General features: G+C 38.6%; 1 protein-coding gene across 6 annotated transcripts in view; it reads right to left on the reverse strand.

The window, feature by feature from the left end:
- Nucleotides 1-25,252, reverse strand: part of Cr1l (complement C3b/C4b receptor 1 like) — a 67,439-nt gene that overhangs the window by 7,863 nt on the left and 34,324 nt on the right. The window contains exons 8-12 of one of the 6 annotated variants that reach the window (XM_052738099.1): nucleotides 22,045-22,227; nucleotides 19,379-19,402; nucleotides 18,027-18,099; nucleotides 8,167-8,271; nucleotides 3,284-5,655 (exon numbers count right to left, since the gene is read on the reverse strand). In XM_052738099.1, coding sequence (XP_052594059.1) covers nucleotides 5,610-5,655; nucleotides 8,167-8,271; nucleotides 18,027-18,099; nucleotides 19,379-19,402; nucleotides 22,045-22,227 — 431 coding nt within the window. In that variant the 3' untranslated portion in view covers nucleotides 3,284-5,609. Of the gene's footprint in view, nucleotides 1-3,283; nucleotides 7,260-8,161; nucleotides 8,272-9,382; nucleotides 9,503-18,026; nucleotides 18,100-19,378; nucleotides 19,403-22,044; nucleotides 22,228-25,252 lie in introns of those variants that run through there. The other 5 variants (XM_052738100.1, XM_052738102.1, XM_052738101.1 and 2 more) reach the window with 5 other exon arrangements.

Raw genomic sequence — 25,252 nt, forward strand, 5'->3', positions numbered from 1 at the left:
CTATTCTCTCAGTTCTCCTCTCTGTTAGTCCCACCTATACTTCCTGCCTGGCCACTGGCCAATCAGTGATTTATTTATTGACCAATCAGAGCAACACATTTGACATACAGACCATCCCACAGCACTGGGGCTTTTTATGTGGATTCTAGGGATCTGAACTCAAGTCCTCATGCTTACACAGTGGCACTTAAAAAGTAAATATATTTTATTACAAACATCCGAGAGTTCTCTAATATATAATATCCTTTTGTCTACAAGTTGTCTTTTTGTGTGGTGGTGGTGGTGAGGGTGGGTAGGTGGGAGGGGGTCAGTGGCCTTTGCATAGGCCACTTTTCCTTCCCTTATCTTTCATATCTAGCTCTTCCTATGAGGATTGTCTTAGACAAAATACCATGACAAAAAAATAAGTTGGGAAGAGGTTTATTTGGCTTACACTTTCACATCACAGTTCACCATCAAAAGAAGTCAGAACAGGAGCTCAAGCAGAGCAGGAACCTAGAGGCAGGAACTGATGCAGAGGCCACAGAGGAAAACATCTTACTGGCTTGCTCAGCCTGCTTTTCTTTTTTTTTCTTTTAGAGACAGGGTTTCTTTGTGCCTTTCCTGGAACTCACTCTGTAGCCCAGGCTGGCCTTGAACTCACAGAGATCCGCCTGGCTCTGCCTCCCGAGTGCTGGGATTAAAGACATGCGCCACCACCTCCCGGCTCAGCCTGCTTTCTTACAGAACTCAGGACCACCTGTTGGAGGTAGTCCCAAACACAATGGGCTGCATTCCCACGTCAATCACTTATTAAGAAAATAACCTACAGGCCTGCATACAGCCTAATCTTATTGAGGCATTTTCTCAATCGAGGCTTCCTCCTCTCCAGTGACTCTATCTTGTGTTAAATTGACATAAACTAGCCAGCACAGTGTCAAACCAATTATTGTATAATACATCCTCAAAGCAGCTATTAAAACACAGAAACTAGCAATAATTATATGCAAACCTTTTGTTCACTATCCAGGAGTCTGACATTTTCTTGAGATCATGAGCATAGCTCAAAGTATCACACATACACACAAAGAATAACGATATGGGGCCACTTCTTGTTTTTTCTTCACATGTATATATGTGTAGTATGCACACATACATGTATGTGTCCATGAACACATGTGCACACATCCTTGTATGTATGTGTGTGTGTCACCTTTGAGGCCTGAGTTTGAAATTGGGAATTTTTTTTAAAAGATGTATTTATTTTTATTCTATGTTTATGAGTATTTTGCCAGAATATATGTCTGTACACCATGTGTATGTAGATGAGACCAGATGAGGGTGTTGGAACCTCTGGAATTACATCTGGAGTTACAGATAGTTGTGAGCCGAGCCACCACATGGGTTCCAAGAACTGAATCCTATGTTCTAGGCAAGAGTAACAAGTGCTCTTAACCATCTCTTCAGCCCCAGAAATCTTGTTCAGTTGCTCCCCAACTTTATCTTCCAAGGCAGGGAAGGTCTCGCAATCAAATTCAGAGCTCACTGTTACAGAGTTTTATGGTCTTATTAATAAAATCAAACCTGAAGCCAGGTATTGGGGTGAATGCTGGAAGATCAGAGAAGCAGAACAAGCCACAGCTACCTCACCTTGCCAATTCCTCAGCTGATCCTGTTTCCTCAGACTGGATGCCTCTCAGCTGAACTGTGCTGCTCAAAAGCCTAAAAGCTTAACCAGCTACTAGTTCCTGGTTTTCACACCTTATATACCTTTTGCTTTCTGCCATCACTTCCTGGGATTAAAGGCTCACTTTTTGGGATTAAAGGCATGAGTCACCATGCCTGGCTGTTTCCAGTGTGGCTTTAAACTCACAGAGATCCAGGCAGATCTCTGCCTCTGGAATGCTAGAATTAAAAGTGTGAGTGCCACCATTTTCTGGCCTCTATATCTAGTGGCTGTTCTGTTCTCTGACCCCAGATAAGTTTATTAGGGTGCACAATATATTGGGGAACACAATACCACCACAGAGTTTAGATAGCCAGTTTGCTCAGGGGATGATATTCTCAGCCTTCTGAGGCTAGAATTACAGGAGGGATCCTGGGAATCTGAACTCTGGTCCTCTTACTTGTGTGTAAGGGCTTTAACTGCTAAGCCCTCTCCCTAGCCAGGGTCAATTATTTTAAAAGTGTGAACGTATGATTATTAACTAGGTAAGTTCTTTAAAAAAGTAACATACTTTATTAATTTCTCTGAGGTACCATGTGATGTTTATAAAGTATATGTCCATATACATTGTATAATTGTGATGGTTAAGGAAACTCCATTCCATACCAGGTGCCCTCCTAGTACCTGTTGGCCTCTGGCCTAAATTCCTGAAAGATGAGCCCCTAGCATTCTGAACCCTCTCCAGAATGGTGAAATAGCTGTGAGATAATCAACTGCTTGCTTGCTCTGGCTTCTGTAAACATGCTTATTGCTGTGCACAGGGGAGTGAGACAGCTCCTTTATTGCTATTTACATGGGGAAAGAGACAGATCCTCATGTAGCCAAGGGGAGTGAAAGTTTCTCATACAGCTACAAATTCCACAGAAACAAGATAATTGTGGTCTCCACCTTTAAAAACCTTCCCTTAAACCCTTCTGGATAGCACATCTTCAATTTAGCTTTAAGAAGGCTGCTCTGCAAGCAGCTTCAATAAAAATTTTAATTATATTCTGGATTGAACTGAACTCTGTTGTGGTGGTATTGTGTTCTCCAAAATTGTGCTCCCTAATAAACTTATCTGGGGTCAGAGAATATAACAGCCACAATATTAAACATAGAAGTTAGGCAGTGGTAGCACACGCCTTTAATTCTAGCATTCCAGAGGCAGAAATCCATCTGTTCAAGGATACAGCCAAGCATGGTGACTCATGCCTTTAATCCCAGAAAGCGAGCCTTTAATCCCAGGGAGTGATGATAGAAAGCAGAAAGGTATATAAGGCGTGAGGACCAGAAACTAGAAGCATTTGGCTGGTTAAGCTTTTAGGTTTTGAGCAGCACAGTTCAGCTGAGAGCCATTGGGATGAGGACACAGAAGTTTCCAGTCTGAGGAAACAAGACCAGCTGAGAAGTTGGCCAGGTGAGGTTAGCTGTGGTTTGTTCTGTCTCTCAGATCTTCCAGCATTTCATTCCAATAACTGGCCTCTGGTTTTGATTTTATTAATAAGACTCTTTAAGATTCCTGCTACACTCTGTAACATAATATTTGTAGACGAATTTCTAAATGGTCTTATGAAATAAAAAAAAACTAGGAGCCAAATATAGGAGTGAAAACCTGAGAGAGATCAGAGGAACAGGAACAGCCACATGCTAACCTCACCTCACCAACTCTACAGCTTTCAAAAGCAAGACTTCCTGTCTACCCATGCCTATATGCCTTGATATTCTGCCATCTGATTTGTTCTCTCTGTCTAGCTACATCACTTCCTCTTCCTGCCCAACTCTGTCACTTCCCATCTGTCTGTACAGACCTCCAAACCTAAAATGGTTAACTAGTGTTGGAATTTAAGACATGTGCCACCACACTTGGCTCTGTTCCCAGTGTGACCTTGAACTCACAAAGATCCAGACAGATCCCTGCCTCCCAAGTGATAGGATTAAAGGTGTGTGCTAACATTGCATGACTTTTGTTTACTATAGTGGCTGGCTTTTTCCTCTGATCCTCAGGTAAATTTTATTGGGAGACACAGTATATTGGGGAACACAATACATCACCACAAATATTCAAATCAGTTAAACATATCAATCTCAATTATTTATCATTTCTTTACAGGAAAAAGTTTTCATAATACAGAGCATGGTACAAAAGAACTTTCAAAGTAGAAGAAATGCAGTTTTTAGTTTTTTCAGACAGTCTGTTGAGTAATCTTGGTCACTTTGCCCCATCACCATTTAAAATATTTTTAAATAAGCAAAAGTTACTTCTATTCCATAGAGAAGGTGATAACTGATATTATATAAGCTTTTCTCTGATATGTTTAGAGTGTGTTCTGTTTTAAAAATGTATTAGTAATGGCTGTTGTTACACAGAATAATTATTATTTGTTTTCATATATTTTTGCATTTTCCTAATGTTCTTTAATGAACCCATTCCATTTTATGAACATTTTAAAATAAGAAAGGAAAACGATGGACTTATAAAGCAGAACTCTTGGACTACATCTTCTTTCTTCAAGTCATTCAATTTTCTGTCCACTCAGTCTTGTCCTCTAACTTTATGGTGTGTGATTTCAACATAAGGTAAGGGTGCAAGGGAGTGACAACCAAGCAGGCAGGCTAAAAGTGAATTTTACTGGATGCTGTCGAAGCATTATTATCCCTATACAAAATTCTCTGAATGTCTGTGAAGTAATGTCAAAAACTTGAATCTTAGATCTTACTCTGTTGAAATGAATTGGCTTCTTAACTAACATGGAATCCCAGGTATCCTCTAACTTTGCCGTTTTTGCTGATTTTTGTTTTTGTCCATTTTGTCAAGAAGGGACATTAAAAATCACAGGATGTTTTCATTTAGATAACAGCATGATGGATAACTGAACTATCAAGAATTCATATGCCAATAATCAGGATGCTGGTATTACATATAAATGCAGATTCATCAAAAGTGTTTTTTACCCTCTTTTCTGTTTTTCATGTAGGGCACAAGAAAGTATGATGTAAAAGAGGAAGTGGAATGGAAAGAAGAAATTAATGAGTACATTTCATGTTTTTCCTTCTGTCAGTTAATAAGCAGAGACTTGATCTGGAAAATACATAGGTCATCCACAGTGCACAAAGCATTTCCTTCAGTCTCTTTAGAAGTGTGCTTGTGGCAGAGGTATAAATGATAGCTAATCCTCTCAGAGGAAAGTTAGCTTTAGAAATTGTGTCCATTTCCTGTTACTACCACGAAAAATAAGCAAGGATGGTATATTCAGTATAGGGTACCCGAGTTCTCCCCTAACAAGACTGCTGCCTTTCCTTTATGGCCTGAATGCTATCCCTCAACCAGTAGACAAATCCCTAAGAGGTCCACCATTGGTTACTGCCCACTTGATTGCTCCTCATTGTTTTCTTTCTATCAAGACTGGTCAGCATCACCCACCTACACTCCTACAAACATTCTCTCCTTTACCACATAGCTATATCTTTGACATATGCCTCCACCTTTTCATTTCACTTTGACATTTGGCCTGGGCACACAGGTCTTGTGCCTAGTATAAATTCTCACTCGTTGTCTACAAAATGTTGCCAAAAATAATTAACCTTAATGCTTTGGTAGACTGCAGTCAAGAATGACCTTTGATCCTCTTGCCTCAGGGTTCTCCAGAGTGATTACAGGAGTCAGTCATCACATCTGGCTCAATATATACAAAATATTCTGTGTATTTACCATTTTAAAAAATGAATTTATACCACTTATTTATTTATTTTTATTTATTTTTGAGAAAGGTTAAATGTCCTGAGAGGCCTTGAACTTGTAGCAATCCTTCTGTGTCAATCTCTCAAGTGAAGGAATTACATGTATAAATTTTATACATGTATAAAACATTACAGGCAGGATATGCTTGGTGTTCTAGACAGAATCATCACTTTGCAATGTGGCTATTTAGGAGGCCTCTTGGGTGAGTGAATTCCGAGGTGGGCTAGTAGAACTTGGGCATAAAGAAAGATGGGAAAGAATTTTAGGTGGGTAATCTTGCATATACAAATCTAAATAAATGATATTTTGAGCACTTTCATGGAATGTTTTAAAAACAATTTCCTGTAAAAACAACCCTAGCTCCAGTTGTTATTTTCTTCCTACAGTGGGACTACATGGTTAGCCTGGAATTGATTCTGCACAACTTTCCCATCATAGATCCCAACAGTAAAGGAAACAACTCAACACCTAAGAACCTTGGATGCAGATCTTAAGAGAATTCCCCCAAAGCATAGTATTCTATGTCATTCTGTCTCAAAAAATTTTACATTATTAGTTTTTTCCTCTTTTATTCATTTATATGTGCTATTACAGAAGCAGTATGATTTTCCCTTCAAACTTCTGGACTAACATAAAAGGGCATTGTAGGATGGCATACTGCTGTCACCTCAACTTTCCTATTCCCTGGTGGATTAGCTATGATGACGATAGTCATTTGAGGAAGATGATCATTAAAACTTAGGGGATAACATAAATTCTGAGTTTAAAAAATGAATATTTCATTTTCCTTTATATATAATATGGAAAAACAAGCTTCAAGACAAAAGGGAAGAAGTGACTAGGAAACCAGAAAATAAACAGAAGGCTTTGTAAATTCACCTCCATTGCAGAAGAAAATAGTAACTGCAGTTTTTTTGTCTAAAAAAATTTAAGTTGCCTGTATTTACAATTCTACTGATTATAAAATGCCTTCCCTGTACCTCCTATTTTTTTTTCCTGAAGGCCTCTTCTACTGTCCGTTGCTGAATTACAGATTTTAGCCATATGTATCGGGAGAAAAGGCCAAGTTTCAATTAATGCACATTGTAGTCAGAAAGAAGGACATAGAAGAATTTTATTAAACAATGTGATGTTTTTGCTTCTGCTTATTAGGAGAGCAGCCCAATTCCTTTCCAGAGCATAAGCTGCTATTATTTCTGGTGTGTGTGTGTGTGTGTGTGTGTGTGTGTGTGTGTGTGTGTGTGTGTGGCTTGTTTGTTTAGACAGGATGTCAGGTAGCCCAGGCTGATCTCAATCAAACTCCTTATATAACTGAAAATGACTTTGAACTGATCCTTTTGCTTCCACCTTCCAAGTATCAGGATTACAGACCTGCACAGGTTGTGCTATGATAAACAGCTCTGTGTGATACAGAATTATGGAGCTGTGAATGTGAGGGGCCCAAGGACAGGGATGAGGTAACTGAGTAAGAAGTAGAGATCTGAGCAATCTGTAAGACATTACTGAATAAGGCAAGGGAAGAGGATAGAAATCCAGGGTTTAAGGGGACTAGCCAATAAAACATTTGTTGTCACTGCTGGATCTCTGATAGAAAGTAGAATTTCCCAGTGTCACTTGTGACCACAGAGAACAATGCCACGTCAGTTTACAGTGAAAAGCTGTTGGTATGTGAAATTGTCAAAATTGGAGTGATCTTATTTACTATTCAAAACTGCTTTAAAAATAGGACAAATTGCTTTTTGAAGGATCGTTTTCGCGTCTGTGGATGATGCCCCGGGAGTGATAGTTAATGTTTTCCTTCGCAGTTTATTGTTGAAACAATAAAGTCAGTGAACGCTAAAAAAAAAAAAAAAAAAGGACAAATTTGTAAGTATCAAGGGCTTGGTGGGCCATGTGGCTTCTGGGCCTGATTCACCGCTCACCTGCTACTAGGGTTGGAAAGCAGCCACTGACAACATGACTGTGTGAGGACGCGCAATTAGAATGGCTTATGCAACGCGAGGGGCCAGCTGAATTTGGCCCAGATTGCAGTTGGAGCCTTGGAATCATTATTTGGTTTTTACTTCAGTTATGTCATCATGCTGCATTCGGTTGTAGTATTACTTCTCTTTCAACCCCAAACCTCTGTCCGATACTTGACATATAAGGGATTGTGGTGAGGATGCATGGAAGAGGTGAATGATGAGTTAGGGATGGAAAGAGCTACAGTAGAGAACAGAAAAGAGAGAGAAGCCCGACAGTGGTGGAACATCCCTTTAAGTCCAGTACTTGGGAGGCAGAGATGGGCAGATCTTTGAGTCTGAGGCCAGCCTGGTCTAGAGAGTAAGTAAGTAAGCCAGCATAGCCAGAGCTACACAGAGAAACCCTGCCTCTGTGTAGGACACAGATTAAAAAGGGGGGGTGGGGTGGTGGCAATGGGGGGAGTCTCAGGAAGCCAAGTGAGGAACAAAAATCAGTGAAAATCAGAAATCAGGAAAGAGGTGAAGAGCCTTAAGAGATCCAAATGAGTATGTGGGTGTCCCCCTAGAGATGAGGTACTTGGCTTCCATGGGAAAAAGCAAAGCCCACTGCTCCCCAAAGGCTCATAGTACACACCTTGACAGTTCCCAAACAAAATCATAAAAATGGCAATAATCCAGCTCAAGAAGTTTCCAACTTCTGTGTGTAATACCCTGTTTGAATTGTTTCTATTTTTGAATCTTAGTTGCTGCAAACATTTTGAACTCAGGATGTACATAGATACCTGCTGTTCTCCTGACTTGCGAGCAGAGCTTGAGGGTGACTACAGCTGTCTTCTTGAGAATTGAAATGAATACTCACTTCTTTACACTTTTCATCTGTGGTATTGCTAATTGGTAGGGGGAATAAAAGGAAAACTATATGAATCATGTTAGTTTTGAAAGTAATTAATAACTTTCATTTTGAGATTTAAGTTATAGATTTACTAAGTAAAATCTTGGATTAGGAAATACTAAACCCATTACGTCAGAAGACTTTAGCTTCTCTATATATGTATATCCACACCTTAAACAACACATCTTACTATTTTTAAAATAATTTTGGTTAGTAAATAGGTTTACCACAGATTTTGACAACTTCATATACTAATAGCTTTTCATTGCAACCTGATACAGCATCATTGTGCTCTGTGATCATTAGGGATGTTAGGAAGTTCTACCTTGTATCAAAGTAATCCCCACCATTAGCACAGTAACAGCAGGTGTGATAAGGAACCCATCTTCCTTTCTACCTTTAGGCTCCACATCTACATATTCAACAAACTGCAAGTCAAAGCCATTCAAAATAGCTGCAACTCTGATGAAGTTGAGTTCATATAAAGTTCTGAACATATAAAGGCTTTTCTCTTGGCATTTTCTTTAAGCCACATAATATAACTATATAGTTTAAAAATATTTACACAGAATTTTCATTGTATTATATTGTCACAAATAATCTAGAGACAACTAAGATATGTAGGAGGTTACAGAAAAGTACTACCCTTTTTTTATGTAAGGTATTTGAACATCCAAAGATTTTGGTATCAGTGAGATTTCTAGAACCAAGGGCCTTCAGATTATGAGCGATGACTAGATACAGTAACAGAAGAAGAAAATACTTAATTACTTTTAAGATAAGTAACAATTTAAATAATATCTAACATTTTTCTGGCATTCATTATAAGCACAGTACTGTGTTCAGTAAGATAGGAGCTATTACCTCATAGGCAAGGAAGATGAAGCCTGAAGGTCAGTGTTTTGGCCAGAGATTCATAGCTGGTGACTGACAATACACTCAGGTCTGACTATAGGCACCATGCTTTCACCAGAAATGCTACACTGTATTTTCTACGGTTACTTAGCAAGTACTTTATATAACATAAACAACAAGTATGTATACTGCTGGATTTTTTGTGAGTTGGTATTAGAGTTAAGAATAAAAAACACAGTTAACTCACTTACCACTACTCCTCACCACTCAACTCCTCTTTACCCTCTTAGATTGACAGAAGCACGTAAGACACAGAGGAAGACCATGAATCACAGGTCAGTTTCTCTAGCACATGGAAGGCCAGTGTGAGACTGAAGATAAAGAAGAGTGAAGGCTGATGATGTAGTAGTGAGACAAGCCATGTTGGAAAGTGTGCATAAGTGATGAGAGGCACATGTGGGTGAGGTAGGACCTGCTGAAAGAATGCCCTTCTGGTTGCTTGCTAGTGGTAATACAAACATAGGAAAGTGCTTTTATAGATAATAGCTCTAAGAGTTTTGTTACTTCAAATATCATATGCAGGTAGGTGTCAATATTTTTCTCTGACTGGACAGGAAGGCTGCTTTGTATAGACCCAGGCATGGTTAGAAACAGCAACAGGAGAACAAGGTCAACAGTTCTGAATGGAGGAGTGTAAACAGTATTATTCCTCTGTGATCAGTACATGCCTTATTAGACATCACAAACTGTCACAAAAAATACACAGGGAAATATAAGGATGTACAGAAGGAAATTTTTAGTTTATTGTCCCTGCACTCCATTTTCTTTTCATTGTAGTAATAGACTAGAGCATGTAAAAGGAAAGACCATGGTTAGATACACAGGAGTATGAGACAAATCCAGTGAAGTGTGGGGGCAGGAGAATATTCTAAAGAGGAAATACTGTAAAAAGGTAATAATTTAGATTTGGTAATATCTAAACTATTTGGTACTGCTGAACTATAAAAAATTAGTTCTGGATGCTGAATGATTTTACAAGATGGTAATTTTAGTGATTCTGAACTGGATTTTAGAAAAAGTAGCATAAAGACGTCAAGATCTTTAGAATGATGATTTAAAATGTTGCTCAGAGGACAAGAGATAATAAATGCTAAAGCTTTTTATAAAACCATGACAATTATGGTTATTCTTATAAAAATCTGGAATACTATATAAGAAATAAGAATCCATTAAGATGGCTTAGTAATGACAGTAATTATTTTGATATCCTGGCCCATGGCCCACAACTCAGGTGAAAGCCTCCTGCTCCACCAGAGGTCATGCAGGCCACCACAACTCAAGGTAGGCTGCATGCCGAGGGACCCACCTCACTCTCAGTTTCCCCCAACTCAGGTAAAGTCCTCTGCTCAACCACAGGCCACTCTAGCCAGAAAGACCAGAAAGGAAACAGAAACCAAGGAACAAAACTCCCATCCAATACAAACAAACTCAGAAATCAGCACCTAGACCTATAATTACCCCAAACCCAGATGCCTAGATACCAGTGCAAGAGCACAACCAACAACAGCCAAGGAAATATGCCACCAGAGCCTGGCTACCCTACTACAGCAAGCCTTGAATATTCCCACACAGATGAAGCACAAGAAAATGACCTTAAAAACAACTACAATAGGGGTCCTTAAAGAAGAAATGAATAAATCCCTTAAAGAATACACAAAAAGACAAACAAAAAACTGGAGGAAATGAATAAAACCATTAAAGAAAGCCAAGAAAAAAACAGATGAAGGAAATGAATCTAAATGTTCAAGACCTGAAAATGGAAACAGAAACAATGAAAAAGATACAAACTCAGGGAATTCTGGAAATGAAAAATCTAGATAAGTGAACAGGATGTACAGATATAAACATCACCAACAGAATACAAGAGATGGAAGAGAGACTCCCAGGCACTGAAGATATGATAGAAGAAATAGACATATCTGTCAAAAAAAATGTTAAATCTAAAAAATTTCTGACATAAAACATCCAGGAAATTTGGGATACTATAAAAAGGCCAAACCTAAGAATAATAGGAATAGAAGAAGAATCCCAGCTCAAAGATGCAGAAAATATTTTCAATAAAAATCATAGAAGAAGGGCTGGAGAGATGGCTCAGTGGTTAAGAGCACTGGCTGCTCTTCCAAAGGTCCTGAGTTCGATTCCCAGCAACCACATGGTGGCTCACAACCATCTGTAATGAGATCTGGCGCCCTCTTCTGGCATGCAGGAATATGTGCAGGCAGTAAATAAATCTTTTAAAAAAAAAATCATAGAAGAAAAATATCCTAACCTAAAGAAGAACATGCCTATAAAAGCACAAGAAGTTTAGAGAACACCAAACAGATTGGAGAAAAGAAAATCCTCTTGCCATGTAATAGTCAAAACACTAAACATACAGAACAAAGAAGAATATTAAAAGCTGTAAAGAAAAAAGGCCACATAACATATAAAGGCAAACCTATTAGAATTATACCTGACTTCTCAATGGAGACTCTAAAAGCCAGGAGGGCTTAGATAGATATCCTGAAGACTCAAAGACCAGAGATGCCAGCCCAGACCACTATACAAACAAAACTTTCAATCACCATAGATGGAAAAAACGAGACATTCCACGATAAAGTCAAATTTAAACAATAGCTACCCACAAATTCTAGTCCTACAGAAGGTACTAGAAGGAAAACTCCAACCCAAGGAGATTAACTACACTCACAAAAATACAGGAAATAATCTCACAACAGCAAAACAAAAAAGGAAGCAAACACACACACACACACACTACTGTTACCACCACCATCACCAAAATAACAGGAATTAACAATCATTGGCCACTGAGATTTCTCAGTATCAATGGACTCAATTCCCTGATAAAAAGACATAGACTAACAGAATGGATGTGAAAACAGGACCCAACCTTCTGTTGCATACAAGAAACACATCTCAGCATCAAAGATAGCTTTTACTTCAGAGTGAAGGGTTGGAAAAAGATTTTCCAAGGAAATGGACCTTAATGGATACAAGAAAATGGAAATAACCTGCATCCTTTCACACCATCATGGATTAAAGCTGATTTCAACAACAATAGAAATAACAGAAAGCCTACAAACTCATGGAAACTGAACAACTCACTACTGAATGACTACTGGGTCAAGACAGAAAGAAAGAAATTAGACTTCCTAGAATCCAATGAAAATGAATGTACAACATACCCAAACTGATGGGACACAATGAAAGCAGTGCTAAGATAAAAGTTCATAGCACTAAATGCCTACATAAAAAAAAAATTGGAGAAATCTCACACTAGCAATTTAACAGCACACCTGAAAGCTCTAGAACAAAAAGAAGCAAGCACACCCAAGAGGAGTAGTGGGCAAGAAATAAACTGAGGGCTGAAATCAATAAAACAGAAACAAAGAGAGCAATACAAAGAATCAATGAAATAAAGAGTTGGTTCTTTGAGAAAATCAACAAGATAGATAAACCCTTATCCAAACTAACTAAAAGGCAGAGAGAATATCCAAATTAGCAAAATCAGAAAGAAAAAGTAGGACACAACAACAGACAGAAAAAATCCAAAGAATCATCAAGTCATACTTTAAAAGCCTATATTCGACAAAATTGGAAAATCTAAAAGAAATGGATAATGTTCTTGATAGACACAACTTACCAAAGTTAAACCAAGATCAGATAAACAACTTGAATAGATTTATAACCCCTAAGGAAATAGAAGCAGTCATTAAAAGTCTCCCAATCAAAAAAAGCCCAGGGCCAAACAGTTTTAGCACACAATCCTACCAGCTTTTCAAAGATGAATTAATGTCACTACTCCTCAAGTTATTCTACAAAATAGAAACAGAAGGAACATTGCCAAATTCATTTTATGAGGCCACCCAAACCACACAAAGATTCAACAAAGAATTACAGACCAATTTCCCTTATGAGCATAAATGCAAAAATATTCAATAAAATACTTGCAAACTGAATAAAAGAACTTATCATGACCAAGTTGGCTTCACCCCAGAGATGCAGGAATGGTTCACCGTATGAAAAGCAATCAATGTAATCCACCATATAAACAAACTAGAAGAAAAAAAAAATCATGACTATCTCACTAGATGCTGAAAAAAACCTTTGACAAATTCCAACACCCCTTCATAATAAAAGTCTTGGAGAGATTAGGGATACAAGGGGCATAACTAAACAAAAAGACAATTTATAGCAAGCCTGTAGCCAACATCAAATTAAATGGAGAGAAACTCAAAGCAACTCCACTAAAATCAGGAATAAGGCACTCTTTTCATACCTATTCAATACAGTACTTGAAGTTTTAGCTAGAGTGATAAGACAGCAGAAAGAGATCAAGGGGATACAAATTGGAAAGGAAGAAATCAAAGTATCATTATTTGCAGACAATATGATATTATACATAAGTGATCCCCAAAAATTCTAATGGGAACACCTATAGCTGATAAACACCTTAAGCAATGTGGCAGGATACAAGAATAAGTAAACACATACACACACACAACAACAGCAACAAAAAACCCAGTAGCCCTCCTACATACAAATGATAAACTGCCTGAGAAAGAAATCAGGGAAACACCCTTCACAACGGCCACAAACAATACAAAGTATCTTGGGGTAATTCTAACCAAGCACGTGAAAGACTTGTATGACAAAAACTTTAAGTCTATGAAGAAAGAAACTGAAGAAGATATCAGAAGATGGAAAGATCTCCCATGTTCATTGATCAGTAGAATTAACAATATAAAAATGGCCATCCTGCCAAAAACAATCTACAGATTTAAGACAATCCCCATCAAAATTCCAACACAATTCTTTACAGATCTTAAAAGAACAATACTCAATTTCATACGGAAAAACAAAAACAAAAACAAAACAAAACAAAATCAAACAAAAAAACAGATAGCTAAAACAATCCTGTGCAATAAAAGAACTTCTGGAGGTATCACTGTTTCTGATTTCAAGCTGTAATACAGAGCTATACTAATAAAAACCACATAGTAATTGGCATAAAACCAGAGAAGTTGATCAATGGGGTTGAATCAAAGATCCAGACATAAATCCACATACCTATGGACACCTGATTTTTGATGAAGAAGCCAGAAATATACAATGGAAAAAAGAAAGCATCTTCAAAAAATGGTGCAGGTCTAACTGGATGTCTATAGGCAGAAGAATGCAAATAGATCCATATTTATCACCCTGCACAAAACTGAAGTCCAAGTGAATCAAAAGACCTCAACATTAAACCAGACACACTGAACCTGACAGAACAGAAAGTAGGGAATAGCTTTAAATCCATTGGCACAAGAGACAAATTCCTAAACAGAACAACTATAGCACAGGCATTAAGATTGACAATTAATAAATGGGACCTCATGAAAGTGAAAAGCTTCTGTAAGGCAAAGGACATTGTCAATAGGATAAAACAGCAGCCTACAGAATGTGAAAAGCTTTTTCACCAACTCCACTTCTGATAGAGGGCTAATATCCAAAATACAGAAAGAACTCAAGAAACTAGACATCAAAACAACAACAAAAAAAACCCAAACAATCCAATTAAGAAGTGGGGTACAGCCGGGTGGTGGTGGCGCATGCCTTTAATCCCAGCACTCGGGAGGCAGAGCCAGGCGGATCTCTGTGAGTTCGAGGCCAGCCTGGGCTACCAAGTGAAGTTCCAGGAAAGGTGCAAAGCTACACAGAGAAACCCTGTCTCGAAAAACCAAAAAAAAAAAAAAAAAAAAGAAGTGGGGTACAAACCTAAACAGAGAATTGCTGTGGGATGTCTTTCTGTATGCTGTGAATATGTGTTGCTCTGATTGCTTGATAAATAAAGCTACATTGGCCTATGGCAAGGCAGCTTAGAGGTAGGTGGGAAATCCAAGAAGATATACAGAGAGAAGAAAGGAGAGCAGGGAGAGAAGCCAGCCACCACTGAAGGAGCAACAAGATGCCAGCAGATGGGTAACGCCATGGCCACATGGCAACATACAGATTAATAGGAATGGATTAATTTAAGTTATAAGAGCTAGCTAGCAAGAAGCTGAAGCCATAGGCCATACAGTTTGTAATTAATATAAGCCTCTGAGTATTTTATAAGTGGCTGCGGGACTGCGGGTGGGAGATTTGTCCAGACCTCGGGGCCAGGGTGGGGCCAGAGAAACTTCTGTCTACAGAGAATTCTCAATAGAAGAATCTCCAACGGCCAAGAAATGCAAAGAAATGTTCAACATCCTTAGCCATCAGGAAAATATAAATCAAAATGACTTTGAGATTCCATCTTAAACCTGTCAGAACAGCTAAAATATAAAATATAAGTGATAGATAATGTTGGTGAGGATGTAGAGCAAAAGGAACACTCCTCTATTACTAGTGGGAGTGCATACTTGTACAGCCACTATGGAAATCAATATGGTGGTTCCCCAGAAAACTGAGAACTGACATATGTCAAGACCCAGCTATATCACTCTTGGGCATATGCCAAAAAGTTGTTCAACTACATTCTACATTAATAGCAGCTTTATTCATAATAGCCAGAAACTGGAAACAACCTAGATATCCCTCAACCGAAGACTGGATAAAGAAAATGTGATATATTCACACAATGGCACTTCTAGCAGTGGGAGGGGATGTCTTTGACTCTTTTGCCTGCTCTTGAGACCCTTTTACTCCTACTGGGTTGCCTCAGCCATGGTACAAACCATCATATCAGCCATGATATTCAGGTTTATACCTAGTCTTATTGCATCTTGTTATGCTGTGTTTGATTGATAGCATTAGGAAGCCTGCTCTTTTCTGAAAGGTAAGAGAGGGGTAGTGGATCTGGGGGAGGAGGAATTGAGGGAGGTGGGAACTGGGAGAAGTGGGGGGAGGAGAGGCTGCAGTTGGTATGTACTGTATGAGAGAAGAATAAATAAATAAAATAATAATTTTGTGTGAATATAAGTATTTCTTGCTCACAAGAAGCTGATGATCTGGGAAGGAGTGAGTAGAATCGCATGGAACAGGAGGTGATATTAATAAATAATAGAGTGGGAGGATAGGAGTTTTTCAAAATCCCTCAAGTATCACTACAATTTGTAAGGCAATGTTTTTGTTTGTTTGTTTTTACTTTTTTTAACTAAGCTGGAATAAAGCAAGCAATTCCTTAATTGGGGGCAGGAATGGAATTACACAAGGAGATATTCTAAATCTGGGGAAGCTGGGGATTAAGGTGACATGTGAAATCATCAGTGTGACAAATGTTGCCAGATTTGATATATTATGATAAACTGTTTGTCCACTCCCAAAATGACAGATTGAAATCCAAAACCGCAATGTGATAGTATGAGGCAAGACTTTGAGAAATAATTGATTCCTGAGGGTGAAACCCCACCCTTGTGAGAGCTTATACCTTTTTTTCTGCCACGTGGGGACAAGAAAAAGGACTGTAATTTATTAATTGTGAAGTTGATTCTCACTAGTTAGCAAGTAGGCTCTCCAGCCTTCAGAACTGTGAAAAATCAATGCTTATTTTCTAAGCTACCCAATTTTGTATTTTGCTATAGTTAGCCACATAGACTGAGATGGCTGATTCATTAGAACAATGAACATGAACTATGAACTAGGTTTAGGACTAGTTAAAATGCATTCTGATCTTTTGCAATACTCTTAGTAATGGCTGACATGTTTATTTATTTATTCACAGTAAATATTTCAAGCACTTCTGTGTGTCAGGGGAAGCCAAATTTCAATGCTTCTACATTGGTAGCCTAAGATGTATGTGCCATAGGATACCCCATTCAACTTCTGGTGCTGTGATCAGCCTATGTTTACAGGTCAGCATCTGCTGTATCTCAGCCACAATAAGATGTCAGCAGCTTCATACCTTTAAGATCTTTAATACTGTTAAGGAACTCCTTCTGCCTGTTTTCTCTTTCTTTAATTTCTTCTGAAAAGGTTGTTTCTTTTTACCTATTATTTTTTTAAGTGCTGGTGGGCTGGCATTATGGCTCAGTGAGTAAAGGTGCTTGATGCCAAGCCTGATGATCTGAATTTGATCTTGGGTCCTACACAGTGGACTGACTTCCACAAGTTATCCTCTGACTACCACATTGGTGTTGTGGTGTGAGTTCGTGTGTGTGCGCAACACACACACACACACACACACACACATACACACACACACAAATTTACAGTGATTGTTATTATATATACTTCTTTTGGTGTAAATATATTATTTTGGGTAACCAAAGCCACCTTCCTGAGAATTACCACATCTGTCTTTATGGAAGTATGTTCTATTGCTTTCTTTTAATTTGCTTTGCCTTCAAGGAACATAAAAGGATTCAATTTTTTCCTTTATATTCTCTCTCTCTCTCTCTCTCTCTCTCTCTCTCTCTGTGCATATACATATTTGCATGTGTGAGAGTACGTGTATGTGATGTATGTGTTAGGAGTCTTCCTCTATTGCTTTCTACATTATTCCACTGAGACAAGATCATTAAAACCCAGAGCAAACTTATAGGACAAGTCTGTCCAGTCAACTTGTTCCAGAAAAGCCACTGTCTCCACCTTCTGAGCACTGGAGCTATGGGAGGGCCACCATGTCTACTGGCATTTACCTGGGTACTGGGGATCCAAACTGTGGTCACCACACTTACCATGCAAGTGCTGTCACTACTAAGCCACCTTCCCAAGCTATTTTTGTTTTGTTTTGTTTGAGCCAGTATTATTCTGTGATGCACACAGGCCTCAAACTCATGGTTATCCTGTCTAAGCCACCAGAATGTTAGGGCACAGGTGCAGACCACAGCTCCCTGCTACAGTTTTTTTTGAGAATGTGGCTATACTCACCGTTTTTTATATTTCCGAATCAGCCAATAGCAAACAATGACAAGTAAAATAAAGATCACCCCAAAGACAATGCCTGAATAAGAAAACAAAATAATTAAGTAAAAAACACAATATAGAAGTTCTAAATTCTGTCTTAATAGCTAATCACACTGTTGGTTACTAATGACTCTTTTACATGTACCTTTACTCCAGGTCTGCTCTACCCTGGTTTTAATCCAGAACATCAGACCTACAACCACAGTACTATAGTTATGGGTGACCAGAGCATTCCATAAGCTTCTTCCCAATAACACAGCCCATCATAGCAATGGTGCTTCTTGGCTCAGCATATACAGCTTACCTAAGTCTTTAATGTAAGGCATGACACAGGCCACCCTATGCGATAGAAATCCCCTTGATATCAAATTCTGTATTAATCCATTTGTGCTGGTTAAATAGTCAACTTGACACAGTTAAGAGTCACTTGAGAGTCTTAGTCAGGAATTATCTAGCTCTGGTTGGCCTATGGGCATGTCTGAGGGAGGTGTCTTAATTGCATGTATTAAGGTGGCACCACAGCCCTATAGACACACACTGCAGGTGGCATCATTCTCAGGCAAGGTATCATGAACTGTGAATGTGAGCAGCTGCTTCAAGTTCCTGCTGCCCTGACTTCCCCATAATGATGGATGATATCCTGGAATTATTAGCTAAAAATAAAAGCTCCTTTCTCTTCTAAGTTGCTTTTGTCACAGTATCTTATCACAGCAACAGAAACTTCAAAGGTGAAGACAATACAATATGCTTCTATCTCCAGACACAAGATTAACTCATATGGTGGTCTTATGACTTTAATGGTACAAATTATCAGGATGACTACCCAGAAACGTATTTCCAGGTACAAAGCAAAGAGGAAGTTGTCTCTCCTGCAATGTTAAAATAAAGAATTGTCGACAGTGAAGAATGTTTATTCATTCAAATGATTCAAAGATGAAGTCCCTCAATGTGCACAAGGATGCCAATCTTATGACACCCTAAACCAGTAGTTCTCAACCTTCCTAATGCTGTGACCCTTTAATACAGTTCCTCATGTTGTGGTGACCCCAAAAACAAAATTATTTTCATTGCTACTTCATAGCTGTAATTTTGTTGTTATGAATCATGATGTAAATATCTGTGTTTTCTGATGATCTTAGGTGACCCCTGTGAAATGGGGTCGTGACCCACAGGTTGAGAACTGCTGCTCTAAAATTACATTAATTTTAACTGAAATTAAAAGATATTTTGACTTCTTTTTACATATCATTTATTATAAGTGGGTACTTACTGTTTATGATATTGGAATTGCTCAGCAAACTCATCATAAGACTTACCAGCTATGAGACTGATGTTTGTGCCTGAAAGAGAAACAAAGCCACATAAATGTTACTGGCACATAATGTGCCCGCAAGGCTGCTTTGGCTAGTATGGTTCATTCTGATTTTAATCTAGGAGTCAGTTATTGTTTTTCTAATATAAAAAGCCTTTGGTGTCACTCCTACAATCTCATTTTATCATTTTCACTCACTGAAAACTTGTTTAATTAATATTTTTATTATAAAATACTATCATTACAGAAGAAAATTTATAAAGCTTCTTTTACCTCAGAAATGGCACAGGACTTGTGAACTAGGAAGATCTATAAAGTGAGAAGACAGCAGGGCACTTGTGCTTTTGAGAGATAATTGGGACCAAAAAGAAATAAACTGGGTTCTAATAACAGTTGCACCAATGAAAGGGATCCTGGAGCATAATGAAAATGGACTTCAGGACATGCTTTACATATCATACTGGGAGCCTGAGAATTACAACGAAGACTTCTCTGAGTTTTCACATCTTCTCTGAAGATGAACTTACTAGTCTTGAAAGCAACACCATGCTTACATGTGTTATAACAAGATTAGTCCTTGCCTAAGTGGCTGTGATCTTACTAACAGGTCACTGAGCTGGTAATGTAGTAGGCCGGAGAATGCCAGGACATTCATCTTCTGGTACTGGTACTCAAAGGTAATTGTTCTTATTTTAATTGCTCTCAAAAGTTTCCATAGTGAGCCACTCCAAGGCTACAGCAACTCTAAAACTTACTCCCCAATTTCCTTTTTTAGGAAGACTAATGGCTGGTATCTTGGGTAATTTATTCTCAGTCATAGGGTCAAATACTGGTTTTTTTTTTTTTCTTTTCTTTCATTTTTTTCTCTTCTACGCTCTCACTTGCCTCTTCTCCCCATAAAGATTTCAAGGTTTGTTACCAAATGGTATTGAAAGGATTAAGAATCCAAAGGAGGTTGCTTTAGTCTAGATCTCAATCCAGAGAAAAAAGTTCACAAGTGGTGCAGCACAATCCACGGGTTTTACCCTAAAATCTGATTCCAAGAACCTTCTAGTTGGTACATATTTGGCCCCTTTTGTCTCTAACTCTGTGCTGGATAGTTTTGTGTCAACTTGACATCCGCTAAAGCTATCTGAGGAAAGGGAATCTCAATTAAGAAAATGTCTACATAATATCAAGTTGTAGGCAAGCCTATAGGGCATTTTCTTAATTGGTGACAGATGGGGGAAGAGCCCAACCCACTGTGCATGGTGCCATGCCTGGGCTGGTGGTCCTGGGTTCTATAAGAAAACAGGCTGAGAGAGCCAGTAAGAAGCATTCCTCCATGGGCTCTGCATCAGCTCCTGCCTCCAGGTTCTGGATCTGTTTGGAGCTCTTGTCCTGGCTTCCTTTGATGATGGACTACAATGTGGAAGTGTAAGCCAAATAAACCCTTTCCTCCTCCAGTTGATGTTTGGTACCTTTACCTAATAGCTGTCCTCCCTTTAACTACAGTACTGGAAATTATTCCTCTTGACAATTATTTATGTAGGACTTTTGTTCGTTTATTTGTTATAGCACACTGTCTCTAATGGTATGTGGTGTGACTGATTGTACCTAGGCTACACTTTTTTTGTGGTTTGGGGCAAGTTATCTAAGCCCTTCATGTTTTAGTTTCTTTATCTGTAAAAACACTAACATTTATTAGAATATCTCTCTCTCTATCTATCTATCTATCTATCTATCTATCTATCTATCTATCTATCTATCTACATACCTATCATCTACCACCTATCTATCTTATGTCTATCACTAGCCTTTGAACATCAGTACTAAATGTTCAATATACTTTAACTTTTACAATTATTACCATTACCACAACCACCACTATAGTACTTATGATAACACTATTAACCTTTTATTCTATTTTATATGCATTTCCTATCTCTTTAGTACTTTTTTATTTACATTTCAAATAGGTCAACAGGTCTAAAATGTGAACAGTTTTTATAAAACGTTGGCTTCTTTATTTGTTGGTAGTGCTAAAGATCAAATTTAGGGTTGTTTGCAGAAGACAAGGTGGAAAGACTGTAAGAGCCAGCAGGGATGGAAGAGGAAACAATGCCTTTTGGACATAACAGGACTGATGCACATATGAATGCACAGAGACTGTGGTAGAATGCACAGGGTCTGCATAGTTCTAAGCCAGATGGGGTCCCAGCACTGAGAACGGGAAGTAGACATGATCTCCAACTGACAACAGCTTTCAAATGAAAAGTTATTTTTCTCCAATGGAGTCTCACTGGGTATACAAGCTACACTCAAAGACAGGCCCCATGCCCAGCAGTAGATGACCAACTCAATATGAACACAGCGGTATTGGAGATTTTTTTTTTTTTAGCCTTACTGGTCTTTTGTTTATATATATTATGGTTTCTGATTTTGTGGTTTTCTGTGTGGGTATGTGTCTCTCATGTGTATGTGCTTCTTGTGCATTTTCTACTCCTGAAGTCATACTTGAAGTGATTTTATTAACATCCTAACTTGTTGTATTTTGAGACAGCACATTCTCAGCTCCCTTATCCCTACACATTGTAACACCTCATCACAGTAGGCACCAGAATAGATAGATGACTGGGCAGTCAGTGACTTTGATGGGCAGGGGCTCCAATCCCTACATTTCATACTTACGAGAAACACATTTGGCCAGAGGAGGATCCCAGCTGGCATCTGACTGGCACTGGCTCTGAGAACTGCCTTCTAGAGTATACCCATCCTCACATTCCAAAGTTACATTATTTCCATAGTAATATTCTTTTATTTTCAACTCTTTCCGAACTCCACTCATATACTGTGGGAGGCTACATATCACTTCTGCAATTAGAAAAATCACAAGAAAATTAGTATTTTGTTGTTAATTGAAACTGCTATTATAGAAACATTTGAAACCCCAAACTTTGCCTTCTACAAAAATGGGCCTATTTTCAATAAAGAATTATTGTCACCCCTCCAAACTTTTTATGCTTTAAATATTTTTCTGACTTTCATTTTTTGTGTACATTAAGGAAATGTGGGACACTTGTGATTATCAAATCTGTAGCTGGAAATTTTTAGAAAGATCAGAAGTTAGGACAACCATGGTTTAGCCCTGGATCCATGTGAGCCACACCTAAAGAAAATACCAATTTCATGTTAAATCTCTAGGTATAGAACATATTCTGATATTTTAGCTCTGGAATAAGTGAATACTTCTGGCCTGCTTTTGTACATAGAAGAAAGAAGTTAGTAACTTGTGATTCTAATTTTAAATACTACCTTTATATTTAATTCCTTTATTTGATTTAATTCATCCTTGAAATTTCTTTCTTTTTCTTTCCAGCCATCAATATCTTCCTCAACTTCAAGTAAAACCTCCTTTTCTGTTGTAATTGTCTAAGATTTGCCTAAAATATGTTTCTCTCTAAAGGTATCAACAAGGTAAAGTGACATTTCTGCAAGTGTGGTTTTCCTATATTAGAGTATTTTGACTGATTTGTTCAAAGTAGCCTTTTGACCCTTCTTAGAACAGAGTCCGAGTTCTGGAATGGAGCTAAGTAACATTCTAGGTGATTTTGCTACTATGATGGATGGAACTACAGATGAAAAGGCACTGGTGTAAAGTGTGCTTTACTGGTTAAGAAAAAATGAATTATGCTAATAGTGGAGAGGATGGGGGGGAGGGGCAGAGAACAAGCTTCCAGAACAGTAACTGTATGCTTCCCATTGATGACAGCTGGAGAATATGGACAAAAATAAAAGTCCTAGAAAGAGACAAAACGTTAAGTTCTATTAATTTCAATCAAAATAACTAATATGATGATGGTGCCTGTGAATGCAACATTAGTACTTTTGGGTCTGTAAGGTTTTTGCTAAGACAGAACTGAGCTATGCTGTGGGATGGTCTGTATGTCAAATGTGTTGCTGATTGGTCAATGAATAAATCACTGATTGGCAGTGGCCAGGCAGGAAGTATAGGCGGGACTAACAGAGAGGAGAACTGAGAGAACAGGAAGCTGGGAGGAGAGACACTGCCAGCCGCCATCAGGACAAGGAAGATGTAAAGTACCGGTAAGCCACAAGCCACGTGGCAAGGTATAGATTAATAGAAATGGATTAATTTAAGCTGTAAGAACAGTTAGCAAGAAGCCTGCCACGGCCATACAGTTTGTAACCAATATAAGTCTCTGTGTTTACTTGATCGGGTTTGAGCGGCTTGGGACTGGCGGGTGAGAGAGATTTGCCCTGACTGTGGGCCAGGCAGAAAAACTCTAGCTACAAATGGTGTCCAACGTGGTGGCAAGAGTTTCCACCTAAAAACTGAAAAAAAAGATTCTAAAACGGAGCTAAAAATAGCTTCCTAATTGTCTCTCTCAAATGAGCGGCAGCTGCCGGTTTGAGCTACTGGCGGGTTCCTAGCGTGCGCGCTTGACCTGCCGCCATATGGCGGGAATGAGGCCTCTGCAAGTGGCACATTAAGCTGCATTGTGGATTTAGCCTTTGCTAGTACAAAACAAAAAAAGAGGTTTCTGGGCTACACGCTGCTTGGATAAAAGCATAGACCCACAAAAGCTCCCAGAGCTGGCGGTAAGCATACTGCCGCCATGTTGGGAAGCTGAGGTGGGCGGAGCCAGCAGCCACAGCTGCTGCAGCTTAAAGCAACAGATTCATAATAAGACAGATTCAGATGTAATAGTTTAAAATGTGTGTAAAATATACGTAGGCTTGAAAGAGAAAAAAAAGGTGATATATACAGTATAGAAACAAATACATGGTTTTAAAAAATAAAGTCTTTAAAGAGACAGTAAAATTAATATAAAAAATAAGCCACGTAGAGATGACTATTACACAGAGAGTCTGGATTGTGTTGTCTTTGGGATTCTTAACTACAGAGAGATATTTGATTGTAAAGGAAGCTGAGTTAAACCAGTATGTATATTTTAAAGATACTTTAACTTCAAAATTTGGATGTAAGGATATGTTGCTTTGGAAAAGAGTCTCTTTTGTTTCCACAGAAAGCAAGAGGCTATGGATTTGTTCCAGAGTAAGATACATCAGGTTTGACCAGCCAAGACCACCTGAAAGGTCTCCGATGACACCATGGCCCAGATGATCCAACATCCAGAACCGTTTCAAGGCAACTGGCTCAGATGATACAGCCTCACGGACTACTCCATGATCCTAAAATTTTCTTTGTTTCCCCAGAAGATACAGCGCCCCCCTCCAGCAGGAAGTAGTAAGAGAAGCTACGCCCAAATTCCCAAATATACCAAGCTGACTTTGGAGATGTGTAAAGGTTAAAACCTTCCTTTTTAAGAAAAGAAAAGGGGAGGTGCTGTGGGATGGTCTGTATGTCAAATGTGTTGCTGATTGGTCAATGAATAAATCACTGATTGGCAGTGGCCAGGCAGGAAGTATAGGCGGGACTAACAGAGAGGAGAACTGAGAGAACAGGAAGCTGAGAGGAGAGACACTGCCAGCCGCCATCAGGACAAGGAAGATGTAAAGTACCGGTAAGCCACAAGCCACGTGGCAAGGTATAGATTAATAGAAATGGATTAATTTAAGCTGTAAGAACAGTTAGCAAGAAGCCTGCCACGGCCATACAGTTTGTAACCAATATAAGTCTCTGTGTTTACTTGGTCGGGTCTGAGTGGCTGTGGGACTGGCGGGTTGACAGAGATTTGTCCTGACTGTGGGCCAGGCAGGAAAACTCCAACTACAGAGCTATGCTAAACTAGAGTTTATTCTAAAAGTCCAGAAGATAGTAGTCCTAGATCACCTAGAAAGCTAATTTCTTAATGGATTTGGAAATAGGCTTCTGTTTTTTGTTTTGCTTTGTTTTTTAAAGCAATCATTCAAT

This window comes from Peromyscus californicus, unplaced genomic scaffold, assembly GCF_007827085.1.
Source record: "Peromyscus californicus insignis strain IS unplaced genomic scaffold, ASM782708v3 Scaffold_14__1_contigs__length_90479793_seg_2, whole genome shotgun sequence".
In the NCBI taxonomy this organism is placed as follows: Eukaryota; Metazoa; Chordata; class Mammalia; order Rodentia; family Cricetidae; genus Peromyscus; species Peromyscus californicus.